The sequence below is a fragment of the Archocentrus centrarchus genome, unplaced genomic scaffold, assembly GCF_007364275.1.
Source record: "Archocentrus centrarchus isolate MPI-CPG fArcCen1 unplaced genomic scaffold, fArcCen1 scaffold_63_ctg1, whole genome shotgun sequence".
Lineage (NCBI taxonomy): Eukaryota > Metazoa > Chordata > Actinopteri > Cichliformes > Cichlidae > Archocentrus > Archocentrus centrarchus.
In genome coordinates this window covers 33,470-56,554 of record NW_022060280.1, presented here as the reverse complement: position 1 = coordinate 56,554, position 23,085 = coordinate 33,470, and the positions used below count along the sequence as shown (strand labels likewise).

The following is a 23,085-nucleotide window of genomic DNA, read 5'->3' as shown; positions in this document are numbered from 1 at the left end:
AAAACAGCCACAATCATCCCCGTCCCCAAAAGGTCATCTGTCACCAGCCTAAATGATTACCGCCCTGTGGCCCTCACACCAGTAATCATGAAGTGCTTTGAGAGGCTGGTTCTCCAGCACATCAAAGACCATCTGCCCCCCTCTTTCGACACCCATCAGTTTGCATATCGTGCAAACAGATCCACAGAGGACGCCATTGCTGCAGCTCTCCACTCTGTGTTGAGCCACTTGGAGCAGCAGCAGAGCTACACTCGCATGCTCTTTGTGGATTACAGCTCAGCATTCAACACAATCATCCCGGACATTCTCACCACCAAACTGCACACCCTGGGCCTCCCCCCTCTCACATGTTCCTGGATCAAGGACTTCTTAACCAACCGGCCCCAGACTGTGAGACTTGGCCCCCATCTCTCCTCCACCCGCACACTGAGCACTGGCTCCCCACAGGGCTGTGTGCTGAGCCCCCTCCTGTACTGCCTCTACACCCATGACTGCAGTCCGGCCCACAATAACAACCTCATCGTCAAATTTGCTGACGACACCACAGTGGTCGGACTCATCTCGAAGGGAGATGAGGCAGCTTACAGAGAGGAGGTCCTTGAAGTTGACAGCCTGGTGTTCAGAGAACAACCTGGTACTGAACACCATGAAAACCAAAGAGATCATCATCGACTTCAGGAAGCACAGGACTGACCCAGCTCCACTCTACATCAACGGCGAGCATGTGGAGAGGGTCCACACCTTCAGGTTTCTTGGTGTCCTCATCTCTGCTGATCGTTCTTGGTCAGATAACATCACAGCTGTTATCAAGAAGGCTCAGCAGCGACTTCACTTCCTGAGGGTCCTCAGGAAGAACAACTTGGACTCAAACCTGCTGCTGACCTTCTACGCTCATCCATTGAGAGCCTGCTGACTGTACTGTATCACAGTATGGTACGGCAGCTGCACTGAGGCAGACAGGGTCAGGCTTCAGAGGGTAGTCAAGACAGCACAAAGAATCGTTGGCTGCCCTCTCCCCTCCCTGATGGACATCTACACCTCCCGCTGCATCAGCAGAGCCAGGAACATCATCAAGGACAGCTCACACCCTAACTTTGACCTGTTTGACCTGCTGCCCTCTGGCAGGCGCTACAGGTGCATCAAAGCCAGAACAAACAGACTCAAGGACAGTTTCTTCGCCAGAGCAATCACCACCCTGAACTCACACACTCACCCCGCTGTAACTGTGCAATATTATATTATTCATACTGAACAATATCTGACATTCCTATATTGTGTAATATCCAGCATTCATTCACTAGCGCAATATTCATTCACCAAGTGCAATATTCATCATCTTCATTATTATATGTATACACATATTTACTTTTCTTACAATGTACAGATGCACCAATGTATGTATATATTTTTATACATTCTATTTTTTGTATATTTTACACATTGTTTATTTCTGTATATCTCTTGATTATATTGATCATACTAGATTATAATATTTTTATAACATTTTTATTTTAGAGAGTTTGATTTTCTGTTACATGGCACGGAACAGGAGTGGCCCTCCAATCTCATTGTACATCCTGTATAATGACAATAAAGGCATTCTATTCTATTCTATTCTATTCTATTCTCTAAAGACAACCCGGGTGACTATTCAGATGAGCTTTTATCCATCCCAAAAGGCTTTGGCTGTAAATGAAACACCTTTTAATTTTTTTTTTTTTCCTGGGTGGCCATAAAATGAAAAGACAAATTCTTAGTATATTAGCTGTGTGCTATTTTACCACAAACATCTCCATCACAAAAGAATACTGAAGAAATGTTTTCAAGTTGAAAAGCAGTGACAGTTCTTAGTATATGGCTGGCAATGTATATTATCAGTCTGTGCTATAAATGACACTACAGTGCTTTGTGGACTTTAAATGACAAAGCAAGGATCTTTGTGTTACTGTTTCTTTCATATTGTTCCCAAGCTGTTCAGGATTTTAACTATACTGTTTATTGCCATGACTGACATGTTTATTAGTGCATGCAAAACATAAACATAGCAGAGACTGGCTCACAGTCTCCACTCTAATTTATCCCAAGGTGTTCTATTAGGTAGAAGTCAGGACTCTGTGCAGGCCAGTAAAATTCTTCCACACCAAACTCACTCATCCATGTCTTTATGAACCTTCTTTAAGCACTGGTGAGCAGTCATGTTGGAACAGGGGCCATCCTCAAATTGTTCCCACAAAGTTGGCAGCATGACATTATCCAAAATGTCTTGGTATGCTGAAACATTTGGAGTTCCTTTTACGGGAACTGAGGGGCTGGGCCCAACTCCTGAAAAACAACATACACCATAATACCAACACCATAATATCCCATCCACCAAAATTTATACTTGGCGCAATCCAGTCAGACAAGTACTGTTTCCTGCCAACTACTAAATCCAGACTTATTCATTGGATTGCCAGATGGAAAAGTGTGGCATCCTGTGCAGGTGGCATCCTGTGCAATAAGGTGGCATGCTGGAATTCACTGAGCTCCTGAGAGGGACCCATTCTTTCAAAAATGTTTGTAGAAGCAATCTGGATGTCTAGGTGCTTGATTTTATACACCTGTGGAAGTGACTGGAACATTTGAATTAAATGATTTGGATGGGTGAGAGAATACTTTTACATATATAGTGTATATCCTTTAAACCCCATTAGGAAATGAGCACTGTTATTTTGCTACACCTAAAAAAAGCTTCATTTATGGTAACTTGGCCAGGTGAGTTTCAGACAACCCAGCATGGATGGGGAACAGTGGTATTTTTTATGGATGTTTGTCTGTTTGTTAACAAAACTGCAGAAAAACTACCAGTCTGATTCATACTAAATTTGCAGGAAACATGGCCAGGGACCTCTAGATCACCCGATTCAACTTTTACCATAAATTGGTCAAGGTTAAAAAAAAAAAAAAAAAAATCCAGAAAAGCTTAAAAAAATTTGGCCCCCTTGAGTTGATGCGACAGTGCATTAAAATGATGTTGATTTGAGATGATGTAGTAGCAGGATGCAGCCTCATAATGGATCAGGTGAAAGTAATGGGAGTAATGGTGCACTATGTGTAAAATAAATAAATAAATTATATATATATATTCCCCTCATTACTGAGTGTCATGAAATGTACTCAGTAATGAGGGCAATAAGCTGTAACGATGCCCCTGGGATCTAGAGACAAACAGGAAACACCCAGGGAACCCGGGCCATTCACATCCCACCAGGAGCTTAGAGCACCTGTGGCCACACATCTCGATCATAACCACATGCACACCCCAGAGGAGGAAGGAGAGAGACCCTAGACAGTGCTCCCATGGTCAAAGGGCAAGAGCCCCAGAGAGCCCCACACTCCCCAGCCCTACCATTTTTGTAAGGAATGAAAAAAAAAAACACTTCCTCAACTGACCATCAGCCAACAATGAGCAGCGGCATCAAAAAAGCTCCAGTACGCAAGACAAGAGAAACAGGACTTCAAATGTGTTCCCATATAAATTGCAGAATACATGAAAACACAGATGCCAGCAATCATTATCTACATATATCTTTGAAATATATGAAAAAAATAAAACTGATTTCTTATTGGGGCAACATTTTTAATGTTTTTAGATACCTGAAGTAGAATCATTTAAGTGTGTGAATTACCTGTTCTACACGACACAGTTTGTCCACAGTGCCCTGGTAGCGGTTCATACAGTCCTCAGCCAGGTGGAGATGGGTTGAATACTGAGTATAGAGAGAGAGAGAGAGAGAGAGAGAGAGAGAGAGAGAGAGAGAGACTGTCATTCATCTTGACATAGTGAACACCATCAGATACAAACTTTTAACATTTTCTGAATAAATGTAACAACTTTCAGGTTTTCTGAGGTTCTACGCTCATGGCATCATTCATTGTTTTATCAAGTGTCACGATCACCTTTTACGTTTCTTTTCATGTGTTGTGGATTATTCAGATATCTCTACTTACACTGCAGGCACATGTTTAAATATAAATGTACAACTCTGCATAGTGTGATCATACCAGAAAAAAAAGTTCAACATGTTAAAGATATATAAGAATAAAGGCTTAAAGAAAAAGACAAGAAAGAAACTAGAAACGAGAAATGAGACCCAACACTTTGTTCACATAATGATCCAACCATGCTATTATGTGAACATAAAATGAAGACGTTAAACTGTAAGAATAAGAGTACAGTTTTTTTTTTTTACCACAGTGCATTTAACCATATTTTAAGTAAATTAAGACATATTTAACTAAGTTAAAAATGCTGTATGATATATGAGTATGTACTTCAAAGTGGTGCTTCTCTCTTAGAAGAAGTTGCCCTGACCTAATAAGGTCCCCTGACCTTCTTTTGTTTTCTGTCATCCATACATTATAGTTTTACAGTGTAATGTGTTAACATTCCATGTGACCATACTGTTGAATAATGAGGTAATCATATGTGTAGATTTAGTATTCCATGAAATGAGTTTTTGTTTTTTGAGTCTGTTGGAGACTTTAGTTCCTACCTTGCTGAGCTCTTTCTGATATTGAGGCATTTTCTTCAGCATCTGGGACAGTTCCTTCATGGTGGTCTAAGAGACAGGTCAGTGATGTTATAGAAACCCTCTTTTAGATACAATTTCTTCACTCAACTACATTTATCTGACATTAATTACAAAACAGATTATTATTATTATTATTATTAGGCCCGAGCCAGCCGAAGGGTCGGCGAGTCCATAGTTGCTCCCACAAATTCAGACATTTTTTTCCACTTACTACAACTCAAAATATGACAACGATATTCTGTTTATTTAATTATAAATACATTAAGTGATCAGATCGAAAAGGTTTCAAGTGATAAATGCATAAAAATTTAACTTGAAGATCTTATGCACATAATAGTGGCATCCAATTGTGCTTTCCTTTGAGTGCTCAAAGTAGAGTAGAAAAGTGCTATATAAGAACAAGTCAATTTACCATCCATTTACCATTGTGCCTTATAAAGACTATGCACAGAACAGATACCTGTCATTGTCAGAGACAAGAGACTCACTAGTAATGTAAGGTTATTAGTCAAACTAATCAATGCTGACTTTTGATTATTAGCTTAAACACACATTTGATAAATGGACTAGTTCTTGGTTTGCTCTTCTATTCTACTTGAGCATGTAAAGCACTTTATACAACATGTTGTATAAAAAATGTGTACATTTGCTTTGGTCTGTGTCTAAGTGCTTTCTATATAACATTTACACACAGATGAGCGCATTGGGAGCAACTCGGGGTTCAGTATCTTGATCCACCATCCTTCCGATTAGTAAATAATCAGAAGGATGGTGGCTGTGGCTCTACCTTCTGAGCCACAGCCACCCACACACTCCATTTACACACATATGCACTGTCAATTTCTAATCCTTGAAAAATCATTGCTACACTGGTAGGAGGTGGATAAGGAACAGGTCGTTTTCACTTCGGAATAATTATATGAAGGACAGCAGTGAGCAGAAGTAAAGTAAAGGATCCCGAAATCTGAGCACAGTGATACAGCATGTCCTTTACCTTTTCTCCAGTGTTCATCTTTTTGCTGGCAGAGAATTCTTTGAGCGAACGAGTCACAGCCCTATGCACAGTGAGACAAACAGAAGACAAGGAAAATCAGAAAAAATAAGTTCTTTATATCTTGAATCTTGAGAGGAATCATTGACAGCTTTGTGACAGCAGAAAATGCTCCTTTGTTTATCCAAGCCATGTGCATGTATGTGTGAGGAAGCAAAAGCCCCTTACGCTGACACCTCAGCAATATGTTTGTGTCTCAGAGTCAGCCACAAATCGTCATCCTCATCCAGCAATACCTCCTTCATTTTGGTGTCTCCTATCCCACTGGTCTCAAACCTGTTGGAGACAGCCAGACACAGATTCTATGACTTCATCTACAAGGGTGACTTAGAACATTTTTATTTACATTATTTTTTAATAAATGACCTAAACTGTCAGTCATTAAAAAACAACAAAAAAAAACAAAACACACACATTAAAAGACATGTTTACACATGGTAGATGTCATACCTCCTTTTGTAGCATCTTTACCTGTAAACGTCATTCTCAATGCCCAACAGGTCATAGGCCATGGCTTGCAGTGTAAGCTCATGCAGGAGAGGTGACACGGGGTCAAAGCCTCGATCCAGAATAAGCAGCTGAGTACGAGACTTGTCAGGACCCTGGAGGCACCAGAGGATATACAAAACATTGCAGACACTGTTGGTCTGACGTCAATATTATTTCATATATATATATATATATATATATATATATATATATATATATATATTTAAATTACACAGGATCCATTAAGTTAAGCCTGATCACTTTACTAACAACAATACTCACACTTATGTCTCACCCTGAAAAGAAAATAATGTTATAACTGTTGAAAGAAAACAATGAATTTTCAGATTTCACCTTATGACACCTATCTGTTGGTTGTGACTAAGTAAGATCAAATTATTCCTGAGAAGTCTATTTTTCTAATACACTTTATAACACAAATCAAAAAACTCCACAGCTAAAAAAAAAAAAAATGAAGCCAACAAAGAAATGCCAAAAGCAGTTCAGATAGGCACTGCAAGGTTGAGTCAATTTTTATAGATAATTGTTATGGTTCATACCATCATGTAATGGATTCTATAGCTCTGAATTATTATTCATTATTATTCATTCTGTAGACACAATATGTTATGAGTGGTTGTCTGACCCATGCCAGGAAGCCATTGCTGCCAAGCTCTAAGGACCGGTTACTGGCTTTCCTTGGCTGTTAGACTCCTTGCAGACCCACTCCTGCACCCGTTCTGTTCCCTCAGGTGGGGACAGCTAATAAGGACCAGTCTGTCCCTGCACCCATATCTGCTCTACGGGTGGGAGAAGCCAAGGACAGGCTCACTTCTGCACAGTGTAGCTCAGTAGGTAGAGCAGGTCACCTACTCATTGGAAGGTCAGGGGTTCGATTCCTGGCTACTACAGAGTGTGAATGTTAGATAATTAAAGCACTTAGCTTAATTAATATGGAAGTGCTTGTATGAATGGGTGTGCAGGGGTAAATGTAAAACGTGTTGTATGAGTGCTCTGACTGAGTAGAAAAGTGCTATATAAGAACTAGTCTGTTTACCATTTAATAGAGGCTCTAGTTAATCTACCACTAAGATTTGATTTTGGCATGATGAACCCACCCAATGAAGGTGGAGCAAGGCTGTGTAAAATTTTATAAATAGAACAAGAAAATCTGAATTTTTAAAATTTTCAAAACTTAAAATGTTATATTTCTGAAGTATAGGACAATGATGAAATGAAAGAGGCTTTCTTTCTAACACTTTTAAAGACTTCTTAAATAAAGATTGTGTTGATTTTAAAATAGTACCACTTGGCAATGACCAGTTAGTAAAACAGTATCCCATATGAGAAAAAAATCATAGAATAGAGAAACATTTTGGCTGCATTTTCCAGCAGTGATGATCTGATTTGCTTAAAATTGTGTAAGTTAAATTTAATGATCTTAGATATATTTTTAACATGATTCTTAAATGATAAAGTAGAATCTATCGTAACACCAAAATATTTAACTTTATTTACAATCTGAAGTTCTTCTTCTTCCAAGAAAACATTTGAAGATATTCTTGATTGTGGTCATTTTGAGAATTTAATACAAACAGTTTTCTTTAAATTAAACAGTAGACATGACCTGGTAAGCCACACTTGAATACAATTCATAGCTTTTGTCAATTTTTTCGAAACCTCCATATCAGTCCTTGCTTGTGTAAAAATAACAGCATCATCTGCACACAACTGAGTATTGACATCTGAACAAATATTTGGTAAGTCATTAATGTATAAAGAAAATAAAAGTGGTCCAAGTATGGACTCTTGAGGTACTCCAACTTTACAGTCAAGGTAAGGAGATTTGATACCACTGATAGATACACACTGAATTCTATTTTCCAAATATGACTTCATCCAAAGGTGCACCCTGCAGAGTGGCCCCAGTTTCCTCTTCTGTCTTCTGCATCTGTAGCAGCACCTCTGTCTGTGTCTTCAGCATCTGCAGCAGCGCCTCCATCTGTCTTCAGCAGCGGTATCCGGATCAGAGTGGGAGTGGTTGAGGACAGGCCCACTCCTGTACCCGTTCTCTTCCCTCGGATGGAGATGGCTAAGGACCGGTCCGTACCTGTACCTGTATCTGCTCTACAGGTGGGAGTAGCTGAGACTCACTCCCCCACCCTTATTTTTTTCTGAGGTGGGGGCAACCAAGCCTCAAGGAGTAACAGAGTCTTCAGTGGCGCCCGCATCAGAGTCTGCAGCAGCGCCCACATCAGAGGCCAGAAGGAGTGGCTGTGGACAGGCCCACTCCTGCACCTGTTCTGTTCCCTCAGAGTGGGAGCCTTCAACAGCGTCTGCACCAGAGCCTTTAAAGTCAGCCACTGCTTCCTGCTTGTTTTTGCCGGAGCCTCCATCAGCACCTGCAGCTCCAGCACCCTGTGTATCTGCCGCTATAGGCATCCTGTTTGAATTGAGTAGTGTTTGTCAGTGACCACTGTATGGCACCAAAGAGTCTTAGTGTCATAATTTATTTTAAAAGGTTTGTGTTTGATTCTATCACAAGAAGTAACCAAGTCTTATGGATAGATAAGTTTACAATTTTAGTTATTTGCTCTTAAGTGTGCACGAACTGTATGTCACTTCCTGTTGGCGTTGCTACGCAACGGCTGGTGTAAACGGTAGAAGGAGTAACACTTACAAGACAGATCACTCACACAGACTTTCTGAGTTACAAGACAAGAACTTTGAAGAACAAACCCCTCTATTAGCTCACAAGCAGGCAAAAGTGGTATGATTGTAATAGTTTATTTTGATACATTTCAGTCGTATTTTGTAGACAATTTCTATTGATTCATTTCCTTTGAATATGTTCTTTCTAGTTCTACGGTGTTGTAAGTCGGTACCTTACGTGCTGAACAAACATCTGTGGTGAAAAGAATACGGACCTTCGCTTTGTGAGGGAGGCACAGTAGAACACTTCACAGCTTGAGTGGAGGCCCAGATTAAGATGGCAAATTGGCGCACAGAACTCCGCGAGAAGAAGATAACACACAAGTACCACATTTGGGACTGTCGCGGCAGAATGAAGAAGCAAGTTAATAAGTAAAGTCTAAACATGCAAGCACCTTGAATTAGTGTCTTGGAAGTAGCAGAAGAACTTATAAACTGTCACTAAAGTTTCAGCCTTGCCAAGTCTCATTCGTCCTCATCCCAATTTTGGCAGTGAACAGTTTCTTTCTTGTTGGTGCAGTAAAGGCTATATGAACTGTGCAAATAAGTTCAATAAAAATATATCCTTTGAAGACAAATTTTGAATTTTCACTAAGTTTCACTGAGTCACCATTCGTTTCTGTTCATGCTACTTTATGATTGAAACTAGCAATTTTCCCTGCCTGAAGGTTCTGTAGTTCATGTTATCTCTAAATATATTCTGATCTTTCCAATTGATGTGTTTATCTAAGGTTTATGCAATTCCAGAATTTATGTTTTCATAAGCAATGCTGTTGATTTAAATAATCACACTTTCCTTTGATCGATATTTTACATAAAACATTTAACATGTCAGTTGCTAGTAAGAACATAACTCAGCCTGCAGGAGAAGTCGTTGGTGCAGCACAAATCAGTCCCTCTCAGCAAGTTGAAACCTGTGAGAAAATAAAGATGGATGCAGAGGATCAAAGTCCACAGACAAATCCAAACAATGTACAGCATCTAGTATATGTCAGAAGAAGTGAGTGCACACGTAAACTCACAGAAAAGGGAAAAGAGCTTCTAGATAACAAACTGAATGATCTAAAGAAAGACTTTGAACGGATGTAGAGAAGATGGAAATATCACATCAATGGCTTGAAGAGGTCTATTATAAATTGTGATGACCCAGATTTAATCAGTGAGGTCATAACCACAATTAATGACCTCCAATCTGATATTGACGATGTCTATGGCAAAATAAGGGACATCACAGGTCCTGAACCAGAAACTAGGAGAAAAAATGATGCATGCTGGGCAATCACTAAGATTGCTAATGAAAAGGCTCAACTCTTTCTCAGTGAAAATGGTGACCATGGAGACATACCCTGGCCAGATGCTGAGTCAGTGTTTGACACCACAGTGTTCAGTGTCAAGTCAACAAACACCAGAAAGTCAAAAACTGTTTCTGAAATGTCTAAAGAAGCTGCAGCTGAAGTGGCAGCCACACAAGACGTGATCAAAAAATAGAAGCACAACATGATTGTGAAAGAGAAATTCTGAATCTTGAGGCAGAGGATCAAACATTAATAGCTGAAAAGGAAGCTGAAGAGAAGGAAATTGAAGCACAAAGGGCTAGAATAAGAGCTAAGTGTGTATCAGAAAGTTCAGTCAGAAAGTTGAGGTTGGAAGAGAAAAGGAAGGAAGTAGAGAGGCTGATGGAAGTAAGGAAGCACAATGCAGCTCAAGCAAGCCTCCATATTTATCAAGAAAGCAATTATAGTGATGAAGCAAAATCCCTGCAACCTCCTGCTTCCCTGCAAAATCAACAAGTCAATCACTCACAACCAGTCAACTCTGCTCGTTGCCCTCAACCTTTCACACCCCCTTTTCTGCAGCAAACTATGTTTTCCCAAATCCCTGCCAATCCACAGACTCCCATCACCCAAGCTCTTGCCACTCAACCAGCCACACTTGCTACATCTTCCAGTGACTTAGTGGCAACCCTTGCTGAAGCAATTATGGCCAATCGTATTCCCATTGCAGAATCTGCTGTTTTCTTAGGAGACCCAAGTATAGTGACTGGAAGCTGTCTTTCCAGACACTAATTGATCGCAAGAACCTGCCAACTCAAGAAAAACTCTTCTTCCTACGCAAGTATGCTGGTGGCCAAGCCAAAAGAGCCATTGAAGGGCATTTCTTAGTTGGAACAGAGAATGCATACCTTTCTGCATGGGCTATACTTGATGACAGATTTGGCAATCCATTTGTAATTGGCAAATCATATCATGACAAAATACAATTGTGGCATAAAATCGGCCCTAAAGACATACATGATCTGTGTGAATCTTCAGATTTTTGTGCAGTGTCGAATTAGCTATGCCCCATGTTCAAGGTCTAAACAACTGCACTGAAAACCAAAAGATTGCAGCCAAACTTCCAGATTGGTTGAGTTCATGCTGGAATAGAACATGTACAAAGTTCCAAGATGAATACAAAATATTCCCTGATTTCAGATATTTTGTAGAGTTCCTAAAGAAAGAGGCTAGAATTGCATGCAACCCCATTATATCATTACAATGAAGCCAGCAGAGTCAGAAGGATCAAGGCTGACAGGTCAAAGTAAATTCAAGTCTCAATGCAGCTGCAACTCTGGAGCCAAGACATTCACTTTAAGCTCCAGTGAAAGGGCGAGCATGATGTGCAGCTTTTGTGAAAAACAAGGCCATACGCTCCACAAATGTGGCAAGATTATGGAGAGGCCAGTTGAAGAAAGGCTTAAGTTTGTACAAATGGAGAAGTTGTGCTTTGGCTGTCTTAAGCCTGGCCACTCCTCTAAAGACTGCACAACCAGGAGTAAATGTGACAAATGTGAGAAACGTCATCCAACATGTCTGCACCAGGATCGAGAGAAAACTAACCAAGAACGAAATTCAAAACCCAGTCGAGAACACTTAAAGGAAAGCCACTCAACAAATGAAAGGTCTGAATCACAAACAAGACAAGAATTTAATCAAGCAACCTCTAACAGAAAAAGAGCAATAGTCACACTTCATCAATTGTTCCAGTGTATGTTTCAACACTTACTGAACCAGATAAGGAAATTCTAGTGTATGCGTTGCTTGACACCCAGAGTGATACTGCCTTTATCCTAAGGGATGTAGCTGAGGAAGATGCCACATTTATGTTAGCTGAACTGGAGGCACTGGGCATAGCAGAAAGAACCAGTGAATCTCAAAATTCTGACAATAACATCAAAAACAAAAGTCATTTCATGTCAAAAATTGACAGGACTGCAATTAAAGAGGCATCAAGTCCGACACAAAAATCAAGCTTCCAGTAACCTACACTAGGGATCACATACCAGCAAATAGATCCCACATACCTACGTGTGAAACAGCTCGTAGACGAAATGCCTTCTGAGCTTGACTGCAAAGTGGGATTGTTAATTGGTTACAACTGTCCCGAAGCCCTGCGTCCTAGAGACGTCATTAGTGGCAAGGAAGATGAGCCATTCGCACAGAAAACACTGTTGGGCTGGAGCATTGTTGGTGGTGACAACTCCAGCCATGACTATGAAGATGAAGTAGGTGTGAGTCACCGTATCATTGTGAGTCAAGTTGTACGAGAAGCTAAACAATTCTGTAAGCTGAGGTCTTAAGTCCATTTTGTGCTTAGAAACCAAGTTACAGAAATATTTCCTCCAGCAGACATAATCAAGGTATTTGAGTCAGATTTCTCTGAGAAGACCAGTGAAGAAGTTTTGGTATCACAGGAGGATGATAAGTTCCTGACAAAACTGAAAGAAGGAATTTGACAGAAGCAAGATGGACACTATGAAATACCACTACCCTTTCTAAAGGAGAGCCCTAGCCTGCCAAATAAAGTTTGTGCTAAGCATCGACTAAACTCCCTGAAGGGAGACAAACAGTACCACAGTGACTACACAGCTTTCATGAAGGACATGATAATCAGAGGTGATGCTGAAAGGGTTCCAGAGGAAGATATAAACAAACAACCAGCATGGTACATCCCTCATCATGGGGTCTGCCACCCCCAGAAACGAGGCAAGATCCGCGTTGGCTTTGATTGCTCAGCGAAGTTTGAGAACACATCCCTTAACGAACATCTGTTCACTGGGCCAGACCTCACAAATGCCCTCATAGGGGTCCTTTATCGTTTCCAAAAGGGACAAGTGGCCATCATGTGTGATGTGGAACGAATGTTTCACCAGTTCCATGTTGCACCAAGGGATAAGGACTACCTCAGATTCCTGTGGTGGGAAGAAGGCAACATAGAAAGTCCACCATCAGTGTTTCGGATGACGATGCACTTATTTGGTGCAGCCTCATCTCCAGGATGCGCAAATTTTGGACTCAAACACCTTGCTGCACAAGGTGAAGGCACGTTCAGTCAAGACACAATAAGGTTAATACAACGCAATTTCTACGTTGATGACGGCTTGGCAAGTGTAGACTCTGAAGCAGAAGCCATCCAGCTTGTCCAAGAAGCAAGGGAGCTCTGCAGCACTGGTAGGCTTCGCGAACACAAGTTCATCACTAACAGTAAGGAAGTGACTGGCACAATTCCTAAAAAGGAATGCGCAGAAGGTGCAACTGACTTCGACATGGCCCTTGGCGAACCCAAGATGGAACAGGCACTTGGAGTACAGTGGTGTGTGGCCTCAAACAAGTTCAGATTCAGAGTGCTAGTAAAGGAAAATACTTTCACTAGAAGAGGAGTGCTTTCTACAGTAGCCTCCATTTTTGATCCTCTTGGATTTGTGGCCCCTTTCATTCTGATTGGGAAGAAAATCCTTCAAAGAATGTGCCAAGATAAGGCAGGCTGGGGTGAGCCTCTTCCTGATGGCCTCAGGCCTCATTGGAAAGCTTGGCTGCAAGACATCCATAACCTCTCTTTAATAGAGATACCAAGGTGGTATATACCATTTATGTCTAAAGAAGTTCAGCAGTATGAACTACAGCATTTCTCTGATGCAAGTTCATCCGGCTATGGGGAATGTTCGTACCTCAGAGCTGTGGCTAAGTCTGGAGAGGTCCACTGTGCTCTTGCCACAGGAAAGGCAAGAGTAGCTCCAACAAGGGTGACAACAATCCCACGATGGGAACTTTCAGCTGCAGTTGTAGCAGTGAGGATGAGTGATCTTCTCAAGAGAGAGTTACAGTTGCAGGAAGCTCAGCAATACTTTTGGACAGATTCCAAGGTTGTTCTTGCTTATGTCAACAATGATGCAAGGCGGTTCCATGTATTTGTGGCTAATCGAATCCAATGTATCAAATCAAGCACGGAACCTCATCAGTGGAGATATGTTCCCTCTGAGAGCAATCCAGCAGACCAAGCCTCCTGTGGGCTCTCTGTAAAGGAACTTGTGGACTCAAATTGGTTTTCAGGACCAAACTTTTTATGGCACTTAAAGGGACACATGTCCACACTATCAAGGCCAATAAAAGGACTCCTCTGTCAGACTGCTGGCATAGATTCTCAAGTTGGAAGAACCTGGTGAAAGCCATAGCAAGACTCAAATGCCTGGCGAGGAAGGCCAAAGGGCTGGAAACCAAATTCAATGACACCACTACACTTGAGGAAAGAAATGATGCAGAATTGTTCATAATTCGTACAGTTCAGGAAGAAGAGTTCCATGAGGAAATTAAATCACTAAAGAAGAGGAAGGAAGTGACAGTGAACAAGTTTTCCAAGTTGAACAGATTAAATCCATTTGTTGGCAGCCATGATGTCTTAAGGGTGGGAGGAAGATTGACACAAGCAGCACTTCACCCTCATGTCAAACATCCAGCCATCCTTCCTAAGGGACATCATGTTTCTTGCTTGCTCATAAGGCATTTCCATGAAAGGGTGCAACATCAAGGTCATGGAATGACCACTAATGAAATTCGCTCCAATGGAATTTGGATTCTTGGATGCAGTGGCGAAGTATCATCCCTCATTTACAAATGTGCAGGAAATTTAGGAAGAGCAGTTAAGAACAAAAAATGGCTGACCTACCTCCACAAAGGATGGAAGCTACCCCTCCTTTCGCATACAGTGGAATGGATTGTTTTGGGCCATTTTATGTTAAGGATGGCAGGAAAGAGCTGAAGAGATATGGTCTCTTGTTCACATGCATGTGCTGAAGGGCTGTACACCTGGAAGTTTTGGATGACCTCACTACTGATGCCTTTATACAGGCGCTCTGCTGCTTCATCGCTATACGTGGCAATGGTGAGTCAACTTAATAGCGACCAAGGGACCAATTTTGCCGGTGCAAAGAAGGAATTCCTGCAATTAATGACTGGAATGGAGCAAGAACGCATGACAGAATTGGGATGCAGCGTTGTCATGAACCCACCTTCTTCCAGCCACATGGGTGGTGTTTGGGAGAGATTGATACGAACCATAAGAAATGTTTTAATGTTAATCCTAGAACAGTCTGTCAGAAGGCTAGACAACTCTTCCTTAAGAACATTCACGTATGAAGCAATGGCTATAGTGAATAGTCGTCCATTGACCACAGAACACCTCAATGATCCAACAGGGCCAGAACCGTTAACGCCAAATCACTTGCTTACAATGAATTCTGCGATCATTGCACCACCACCAGGAGAGTTCAAGAGGGAGGAACTTTACCTTCAAAAGAGATGGAAAAGAGTACAATTCCTGGTGAATGCAGTGCCCACATCAGAAGCCGGAGGGAGTGGCTGTGAACAGGCACACTGCTGCACCTGTTCTGTTCCCTCAGAGTGGGAGCCTTCAGTAGCGTCTGCACCAGAGCCTTTAAAGTCAGCCACTGCTTCCTGCTTGTTTTTGCCGGAGCCTCCATCAGCTCCTGCAGCTCCAGCACCCTGCGTATCTGCCGCTATAGGCATCCTGTTTGAATTGAGTAGTGTTTGTCAGTGACCACTGTGTGGCACCAAAGAGTCTTAGTGTCATGCGTTAAATTTACTATTGTTAAGTTTAATTTATTTTAAAAGGTTTGTGTTTGATTATATCACAAGAAGTAACCAAGTCTTATGGATAGATAAGCTTACAATTTTAGTTATTTGCTCTTAAGTGTGCACGATCTGTATGTCACTTCCTGTCAGCGCTAACAAGACAGATCGCTCAAATGAACTTTCTGAGTTACAAGACAAGAACTTTGAAGAACGAACCCCTCTCTTAGCTCACAAGCGGGCAAAAGTGGTATGATTGTAATAGTTTATTTTGATACATTTCAGTCGTATTTTGTAGACAATTTATATTGATTCATTTCCTTTTAATATGTTCTGTCTAGTTCTACGGTGTTGTAAGACGGTACCTTGCGTGCTGAACAAGTATCTGTGGTGAAAAGAATACGGACCTTCACTTTTTGACTGAGGGAGGCACACCCCGTCTCATCACTTTTCAGTGCTCCAACTGCCACGGTCATCCTCACCTGCACTGCTAGAGCCTTCAATGTCTGCAGCTCCATCAGCGGTGCCCGCATCAGAGCCTGCAGCAACGCCCATGTCACAATCTTCTGTCATGGTCCTGGGCTGTTTGCCCAACACTTTGTGTTTTTTTGTTCCTCGGTGTTCTGTTGATGTATTAGGTTTTTTTTCTCTTGGGCTTCTGGTTTTGAAACCTGGCTTATGTTTTGGTTGCGGGTTAATTTTGTGTTTCAGTTTGTGCTGGTGTCTTGTATTTGTGCCTGCCCTCGTCCATGTGTCAGGTTCATGTGTCTTAGTCTGGGTTTGTGTTTCCAATTCCTGTTTTACTTTGGTATGTCTTGGTCCTTGGGCTTTGGGTTTAGTTTTTCTTCCTGTGTTTTCCTCCCAGCTGTTTCCCATTGTCTCATTACCTAGTGTGTATGTATTGTCTGTGCTCTCATCAGTTCTTTGTCAGATCGTCCATTTCCTGTGTGGGGGTGTGTTTGTTTATTACACATTTTGCCAGGAACATTCTATGTTCTAGATTTATAGCCTTGTTTTCCAGGAAGGATTATTGCTCTGTTGTTTTTGGACTCAGCAATAAAAGACATTTTAATTTACGACTGCTTATGGAGTCCTGCTTTGGGGTTCTATTCTCCTTGTCACACTGCTCGACATGACAGATAATCACATGTTAAAATGCTCAACTAAATAATATTAAAAGTTATGTTTACAACCTTATACGAAAGGTATAAATCCTGTATGAATAGTTACACCCTGAACAGTAATTTTTATAACTTATCCAGGTTGGATGCTTGAGTTAGGGCAGTAGCTAAGTTGACACCTGTCCCAATATAGAAAACTAGCTATTTTGTTGAGTGAAATTCTAGTTATTATTCTAGTTTATTATTTTCTTACTAGCACTATTAACACATATGTAATATGTGTGCAGTTTATGAATTAATGAATCTAGCATTAATGGCATTCTGGTAAGGGTACTTAAATCCCATTGTGTGTGACTATGAATTCCATTCTTCTTTTTTCTCCTTGTTTCAGAAATCCACTTAGAAATTCCAGATATTTCTCTTCATCTGGTTCTTCCATTCATAATTTAGTCACTTTCCATCACTTCCCTACCTCTCCCAAGGTGGGGTCGTCAGCTTTGTAACCATCCAACTTCTCCTGAAGCATCTGGGCCAGAACCGCACAGTCTTTGTACTCCCTAATCCAAAACACAAATGCAAACAGGCATTCATTTATTCAGGCATTAGTTTATGCACATTTTTGAAAATTAAACAACAAAGTCAGCTAGATGGAAGGTTTAAAAAGCCATTAAAACAATAGATTTAGAAAAAGTAATTTAAATTTAAAACATCTTACAGAAAAAAGAAAATTTCTTAGTGGTTCTTTGGATGGATGGATGGATGGATGGATGGATGGATGGACATAACTTAGGTATACAACTTAGATATCTCTGGTCAAAATAGAGCACTGTTACTGTTATTAAATCCAGTTTTGAAACAGGTGTTCTCATTTTGAAGAGGACAAAATTATTAGCCCCTTTATGAAATTTATGAAATTTGTGTCAAAATGTTCCCACAAGCAAGGGATTTTCAATACAGTGTTTATAAACATACTAGTTTACTTTAGAAAACATCAATTATTTGTATTTGCACACAATAAAAGAATAGAAGATGAAACTCCATCTCCATCAAGATGTGACTGCTGAGAATGAAGGGAGAGGTGTACAACCCAAAGAACACCATCCCAACAGTGAAGTACAGTGGTGGGAGTATTATAACACAAGTACAATTATAACATAAGTATATCTGGAACTGGCAATCTCACCCAGGTGGAAGGAATCATGAAGAAAGAACTATATATGAAGATTGTAAAAGAAAACCTTTTAGCAGTCAGCAGGCAAAACTGCATCTGGGTTATGGCTGTCATGGCCCTGGGTCTAGGACCCAGTGTTTGCTTTAATCAAGTTTTGTTTCAGGACTATTAGATTCTTGGTTATTGCTTATTCATATGTTTTGATTCCCTCAGCATGCCTGCCTCCTGTGCTAAGTCTGCATTCTTGTCTCCATGCCCACCTGTTTCCTGTTTCTGTTGGAAATATTTTTATCACCCCAATGCTGATATTTACAGTTATTATTTTTGCTCCTGTTTATTTGCAACTAAAGTGCCTTTTTACACTTAACTAAAAATGCATAGTGTGAATATCAGAGTGGTGTTAGGATTTGAGGCCTGCTAGAGTGGCCCTTATTCACGTTCAGGGGCTGAAGTCATTCACTAGCTGTCTGCCATAAGCTAAGTGGGCATGCATAGCCCACTCAGAGAGATTCTGCTTCCTGTACCATGCCATCTGCTGTGGACCAGAGTTGAACTGCTTGCTCATTCCAAGATTTCTGCCAAGCTCAGCCGTTTTATTAAAAGAACCTAGTGGGGTTCAAGGGCAGGGCACCTGTCAGAACTGGTGCCCAGTTTTTGATTTGTTTTAGGGGCTGGGCATAAAGCTGCCAGAATAACCTGCCCTCAGGCAAAAATCGGCCTCAAATTCACCCATCATATAGCAAGTGTATGGTCTGAGCAGTCGTAAATCCTTTTTAATGAGCACTTTGAGAGGGCCATGAGAGGGTTAACCTTGACAGTCGGTGTAAAGGATGTTGCTTACTGTCATGATGATGACTTAAAAATGCTCTAAAAATGTTTGTGCCCTTTTAGATAATGGGGAGGATTAATAACAGTCTCTGCTGGGTATCTGTAGGGGATAACAGGTGACCCTGTTTTCAAAGATGCTAACCAAGCAAAAACCTGAAACAAAGGATTTGGGAAGAGTATAAATACCACGCTTAGAAGAGGAGTAGGGAGAAGAGAAGATTGTGGGATAGTTTTTGTCCGTGTTGTCCGTTTTTCCAGCAAGGGCTTTTAGCTCTCACTTTTTGCTTTTTGTCCAGTTTTTTGTGTATATTTCTAAGTACTAGTAACTTTTTGCAACAGAGCTTGCTCATTGTCATGGATCATTTAGACAGTTTAATTTTATTTGGACTCATATTTAATCTCTGCAAGGGCTCTCCTCAGCCAGAGGGTGTGATGAGGAAGCCGAGGCATGATCAACAGCTTCTTTCTTCTTTTCTGTTACTCTGTGTGTGTATATCTCAGTCTTCACTATGCAACTGTCTGTGTCTTTTTAACTATTTGTGTGCTATTAAGATGTCTAATAAACAGCCTGCATCGGGACCTGCTTAACCCTGTGATTTGTTGGTAACTGTGGTTTTAATTGGGTTTTAATTTGCAGTCAAAAAGGAATACGAAGACCCCTAAAATGTATCCTACATTTCCTCCTCACACACCTCTTCATCCTAAGCCTGTAATTACAAAATGTCTCTGCACTGTAGAAAACATTATGCATAGTTCACGTTTCCAAAAACAGACTCCCTGCTGATAACAGCAACTACAGGCCTGTAATCATCAACATTATGAAGGCCCTTGAGAGGACCAACCTCTCAAGGGCTGAGACTCAGGGTAAGAAGACATAGACCCCTTAAGTTTATGTACCAGCCAAGCATAGGAGTAGAAGATGCCCTTATCTACATGCTGCAGAGGAAAGAAGAATCATCTACATTACTCGTCTGTTTCTTGTAATACACACTGCACGAAAAGAGGCATATCCGTCCCCGTATACTGACGCGGGTGCACCTAGTTATCGTCAGCTTTCGTCAGCATACGGGGCAGCGCATATTCGTTCGCCTAAGGTGCCGTTTACACGAGACCGTTTTCATTTTGAAACGGTGTCGTTTTGATGCGTTTCGGCCTTGATTGATTGAGGAAGAGACCCATATCTGCTCCAGTCACCATTCAAGGCATGGAGGAGGAGGTTGTGTCCAGGTACAAGTACTGAACACAACAGTAACTTCCTTAAGATTAAAATCCTTCTCTGCAGACCTCCACTGCTTACCTTCTACCAGACTCTCCTGGCTTGCGCACTACTCGTTGTTGTGCTGTGCTGGGGGAGGGGGCTTGCTCTAGACTTACCTGGCAAGGTGATCAGCATGTGTGCCCACTAGCTCACTCTGATTCTCACCAGGATTTTTGGTCATCCACCAGCCTAAATGATTACCGCCCTGTGGCCTTCACACGGGTTATCGTGTTAACGCTCAGCTTCTGCATGATGATTGGATGATCTGTCTGAGGCTGAATCCCTTTTTGATTGACAGCGAAATGAGCGAATCAGCGATCTTTTGGTGTAAACATCCGTGGGAGCATTTTCATTCTGTTCTGAGTTGAACCGGAGACTTTCCTAATCCTCTTAGCGGCATTTTCTTTGTTAAAAACGACTAGCGACAAATCGAGCTTCTATTTCTGGTGGGTTTTTTGTAGCTGCTTGTGTTTGGAGACTGGCTTCTATCACTCTTTCTGACTTCTATCGCAGTTTCTGTCCAGCGGGTGCTGCTGTATAAATAAACTGACACATTTTATGATGTAGGCCGAAATTGAGCTTCCCCTCATTGAAAGACCAGCATCCGCCACTGCCCCACAGACTGCTCAAGGTCAGAAATGAGTATACTTTGGTCGACAGTGTCAAAGGCAACTGTAAGATCTAAAGCATTAAAGTAACAGAATCCCCAGAGTCAGTAAGTAATAAAACATCATTAAAAACTTTTGATAGAGGTGATTCAGTGCTGTGAAAAGCCTTAAAACCAGACTGGAACACTTACAGAATCCCACGCACTTCTAAAAAGGTTGAAGCTGAAGAAGAACTACCTTCTCTAAAATTTTTTAAATAAAAGGCTTAGAGATTGGGTGAAAACTGAAAATGACTGAGGTGTCAAGATTTGTTTTCTTAATCAAAGGCTGCACCACTGCTGGCTAAAAAAATGAGGGAACAAGACCATAAACAAGGCTACTGTTTATGACTGAATATTGAGCTGAATATTGAGCGATGGTGTTCCAAACTTCCTAGAATAAGCATTATCAGTGAGACAAGCTAAGGGCTTCAGCTTAGAAATGATTTTCTTGAGAATAGGGAGGGACACTGGTTTAAATCCACTAAAGACAAAAGCAGAGCATGTAACTGAAACAGAAGGGTCAAAAGTTGGAGCCAAGATGTTTGCTCGGATTGTGGTAAACCTATCCACAAAATAGTGGAGAAAATTTTCAGAAAAGGATGAAGGAACATCAGAAAACGTGTAATGGAGGGTGTTATGAAAATGATCCAGGAAACACACTGCATTGCAGGACTCGAGAGACAGGGATAAATGCACAGAGCAAAAAAAACTGGACAGACTACTAAAGAACAGACTACTAAAATCTAAAAATAGAACATGGAACAAGAAAGCACACAGCAGGAGAACACAATGATGATGTCACAACAAAGGATACAGAAAAACTGAAACAATATATACACAGCAGGTAATAGGCAATGAGGTTACAGCTGGAAGCAAAACACAGGAAGCAAAACTAAACCTAAAGCACAAGAACCAAAATAAAACAGGAAGTAAGCAAACACCAGGACTAGGACACATGTACTTGACACAAGGGCAGGAAATAAATGATAAACACACACACCATGACACATCAGGACCATGACACAGCACTCAAACAATGAATTATGAAGGATATACTTGCAAGAGAGCTTTGACATTTCAGTGAGACACCCTTTATAGGTCCATTTCAAACAGTAGATTTTGGAAACAAGATAAGGAAGAGGTCCCTTTGCAGCTTCTCATGGCCCTGGAAAGTGATAACACTGCCTCCCTGACTTCAATTCACAGCATCAAACACATTCAACGTCAAGGTGCATTTCTTTGCTGTAACTCATTGCCACACACTAATTAGCTGTGTAACTTCTATGAAAGCAAGTAGAGTAAGACAGAAAAGAAACATGCTCTAAATAATTATCTTTCCGGGCCTATTGCTCTCTCCCAGAATGCTGTGTTCTTTCCATAGCGCTCAGGACAGTCTTTCTGACATACAACCTGACACAGCACAAAGCATCTGGTGTCTTGCCCAGGATTGCTGGGCAAGACACCACCTTATCTGTCATCTCTTCTTCATGTAGCCCATAATAAATATCACACAAGGTCAAGTGAATACATCAAGCTCACCATTCCCAATACTTCTACTGTTTTTTTGGCTGCAATTGCTTTCGCTTTGCAGCAGCAAATGACTGGAACACTTTACAAAGCTCCCTCAAACCTGCAACTTTAATATGTCCTACTACTTTCAACCATAAAATTCAACAGATTATAGTTGACTGTTGCTCCTGCTGACCACCCCAGGTCACACTAATTTACATACCCACACACACTTTCTGATTGATTGATTGCTTTTGGGATGTTTACATGTTTATATGTATATGTGTAGTGGACCTGATTCTATTGGGGCCTCTTGGCCAGGTGATATTTATAAATGAGAACTGGCTCTCAAATATTTTACCTGGTAAAATAAAGGTTAAAAAAAATCTTTACTGGCAGTTGGGCATAACAAAAGCATAATGATTATAACACTCAGACTTTTTCCAAAAGAGGGGCTTAAGTTAAAAGTTCATTATATTAAACAGAACATGAGGCTTGTGAGAATTATTCAAAATAATACCAGTCTTTTCAGCCTTTATAATTAATTACACCAACTTTCGTTCAGAGCATTGTAAGACACTTGTAGCTTATCCTTCTTCCATTTGCATTCTGCTTTCCTGCATTCTTGTCTGGCAGCACGAGTAATATCATTCACCCAGGGCTCAGGTTTTGGCCTAAGCGTTATAGTTTTAAGTAGTGCAATTGTGGCAATAAGCATTATCAGTGAGACAAGCTGAGGGCTTCAGGTTAGAAATGATTTTCTTGACAATAGGGAGGGACACTGGTTTAAATCCACTAAAGACAAAGGCAGAGCATGT

At 41.0% G+C, this 23,085-nt stretch overlaps 2 protein-coding genes across 5 annotated transcripts in view; both read right to left on the bottom strand.

The window, feature by feature from the left end:
• stxbp1b (syntaxin binding protein 1b) overlaps positions 1–23,085 on the bottom strand; it is a 68,937-nt gene that overhangs the window by 22,263 nt on the left and 23,589 nt on the right. For all 4 annotated transcript variants that reach the window (XR_004019668.1, XM_030725612.1, XM_030725611.1 and 1 more), the window contains exons 8-13: positions 17,325–17,409; positions 6,097–6,227; positions 5,794–5,901; positions 5,569–5,629; positions 4,536–4,601; positions 3,669–3,749 (exon numbers count right to left, since the gene is read on the bottom strand). Coding sequence is in view for 3 of the 4 variants with exons in the window: in XM_030725612.1 (XP_030581472.1) it covers positions 3,669–3,749; positions 4,536–4,601; positions 5,569–5,629; positions 5,794–5,901; positions 6,097–6,227; positions 17,325–17,409 (532 nt within the window). In the remaining variant the exon portion in view is untranslated. The remainder of the gene's footprint in view (positions 1–3,668; positions 3,750–4,535; positions 4,602–5,568; positions 5,630–5,793; positions 5,902–6,096; positions 6,228–17,324; positions 17,410–23,085) is intronic.
• On the bottom strand, positions 6,329–17,317 carry LOC115777667 (uncharacterized). Its single transcript, XM_030725614.1, has 4 exons — positions 15,430–17,317; positions 9,681–9,740; positions 9,042–9,165; positions 6,329–8,557 (listed from the first exon to the last, which is right to left on the bottom strand). The coding sequence occupies exons 1-4, from the start codon at positions 15,620–15,622 to the stop codon at positions 8,311–8,313; spliced, it is 624 nt and encodes a 207-aa protein (XP_030581474.1). The 5' UTR covers positions 15,623–17,317; the 3' UTR covers positions 6,329–8,310.

Bases quoted from the DNA above. Each gene is read 5' to 3' on its own strand.
- LOC115777667 (XM_030725614.1), bottom strand. From the start codon at position 15,622: ATGGAGGCTCCGGCAAAAACAAGCAGGAAGCAGTGGCTGACTTTAAAG. The intron at 9,741-15,429 runs GTAAAGTTCCTC...ATTTTCTCACAG, and splicing joins CTTTTCCATCTCTTTTGAAG to GTTTCAACTTGCTGAGAGGG. The intron at 9,166-9,680 runs GTTATGTTCTTA...CTGCCGCGACAG, and splicing joins CGACTTCTCCTGCAGGCTGA to TCCCAAATGTGGTACTTGTG.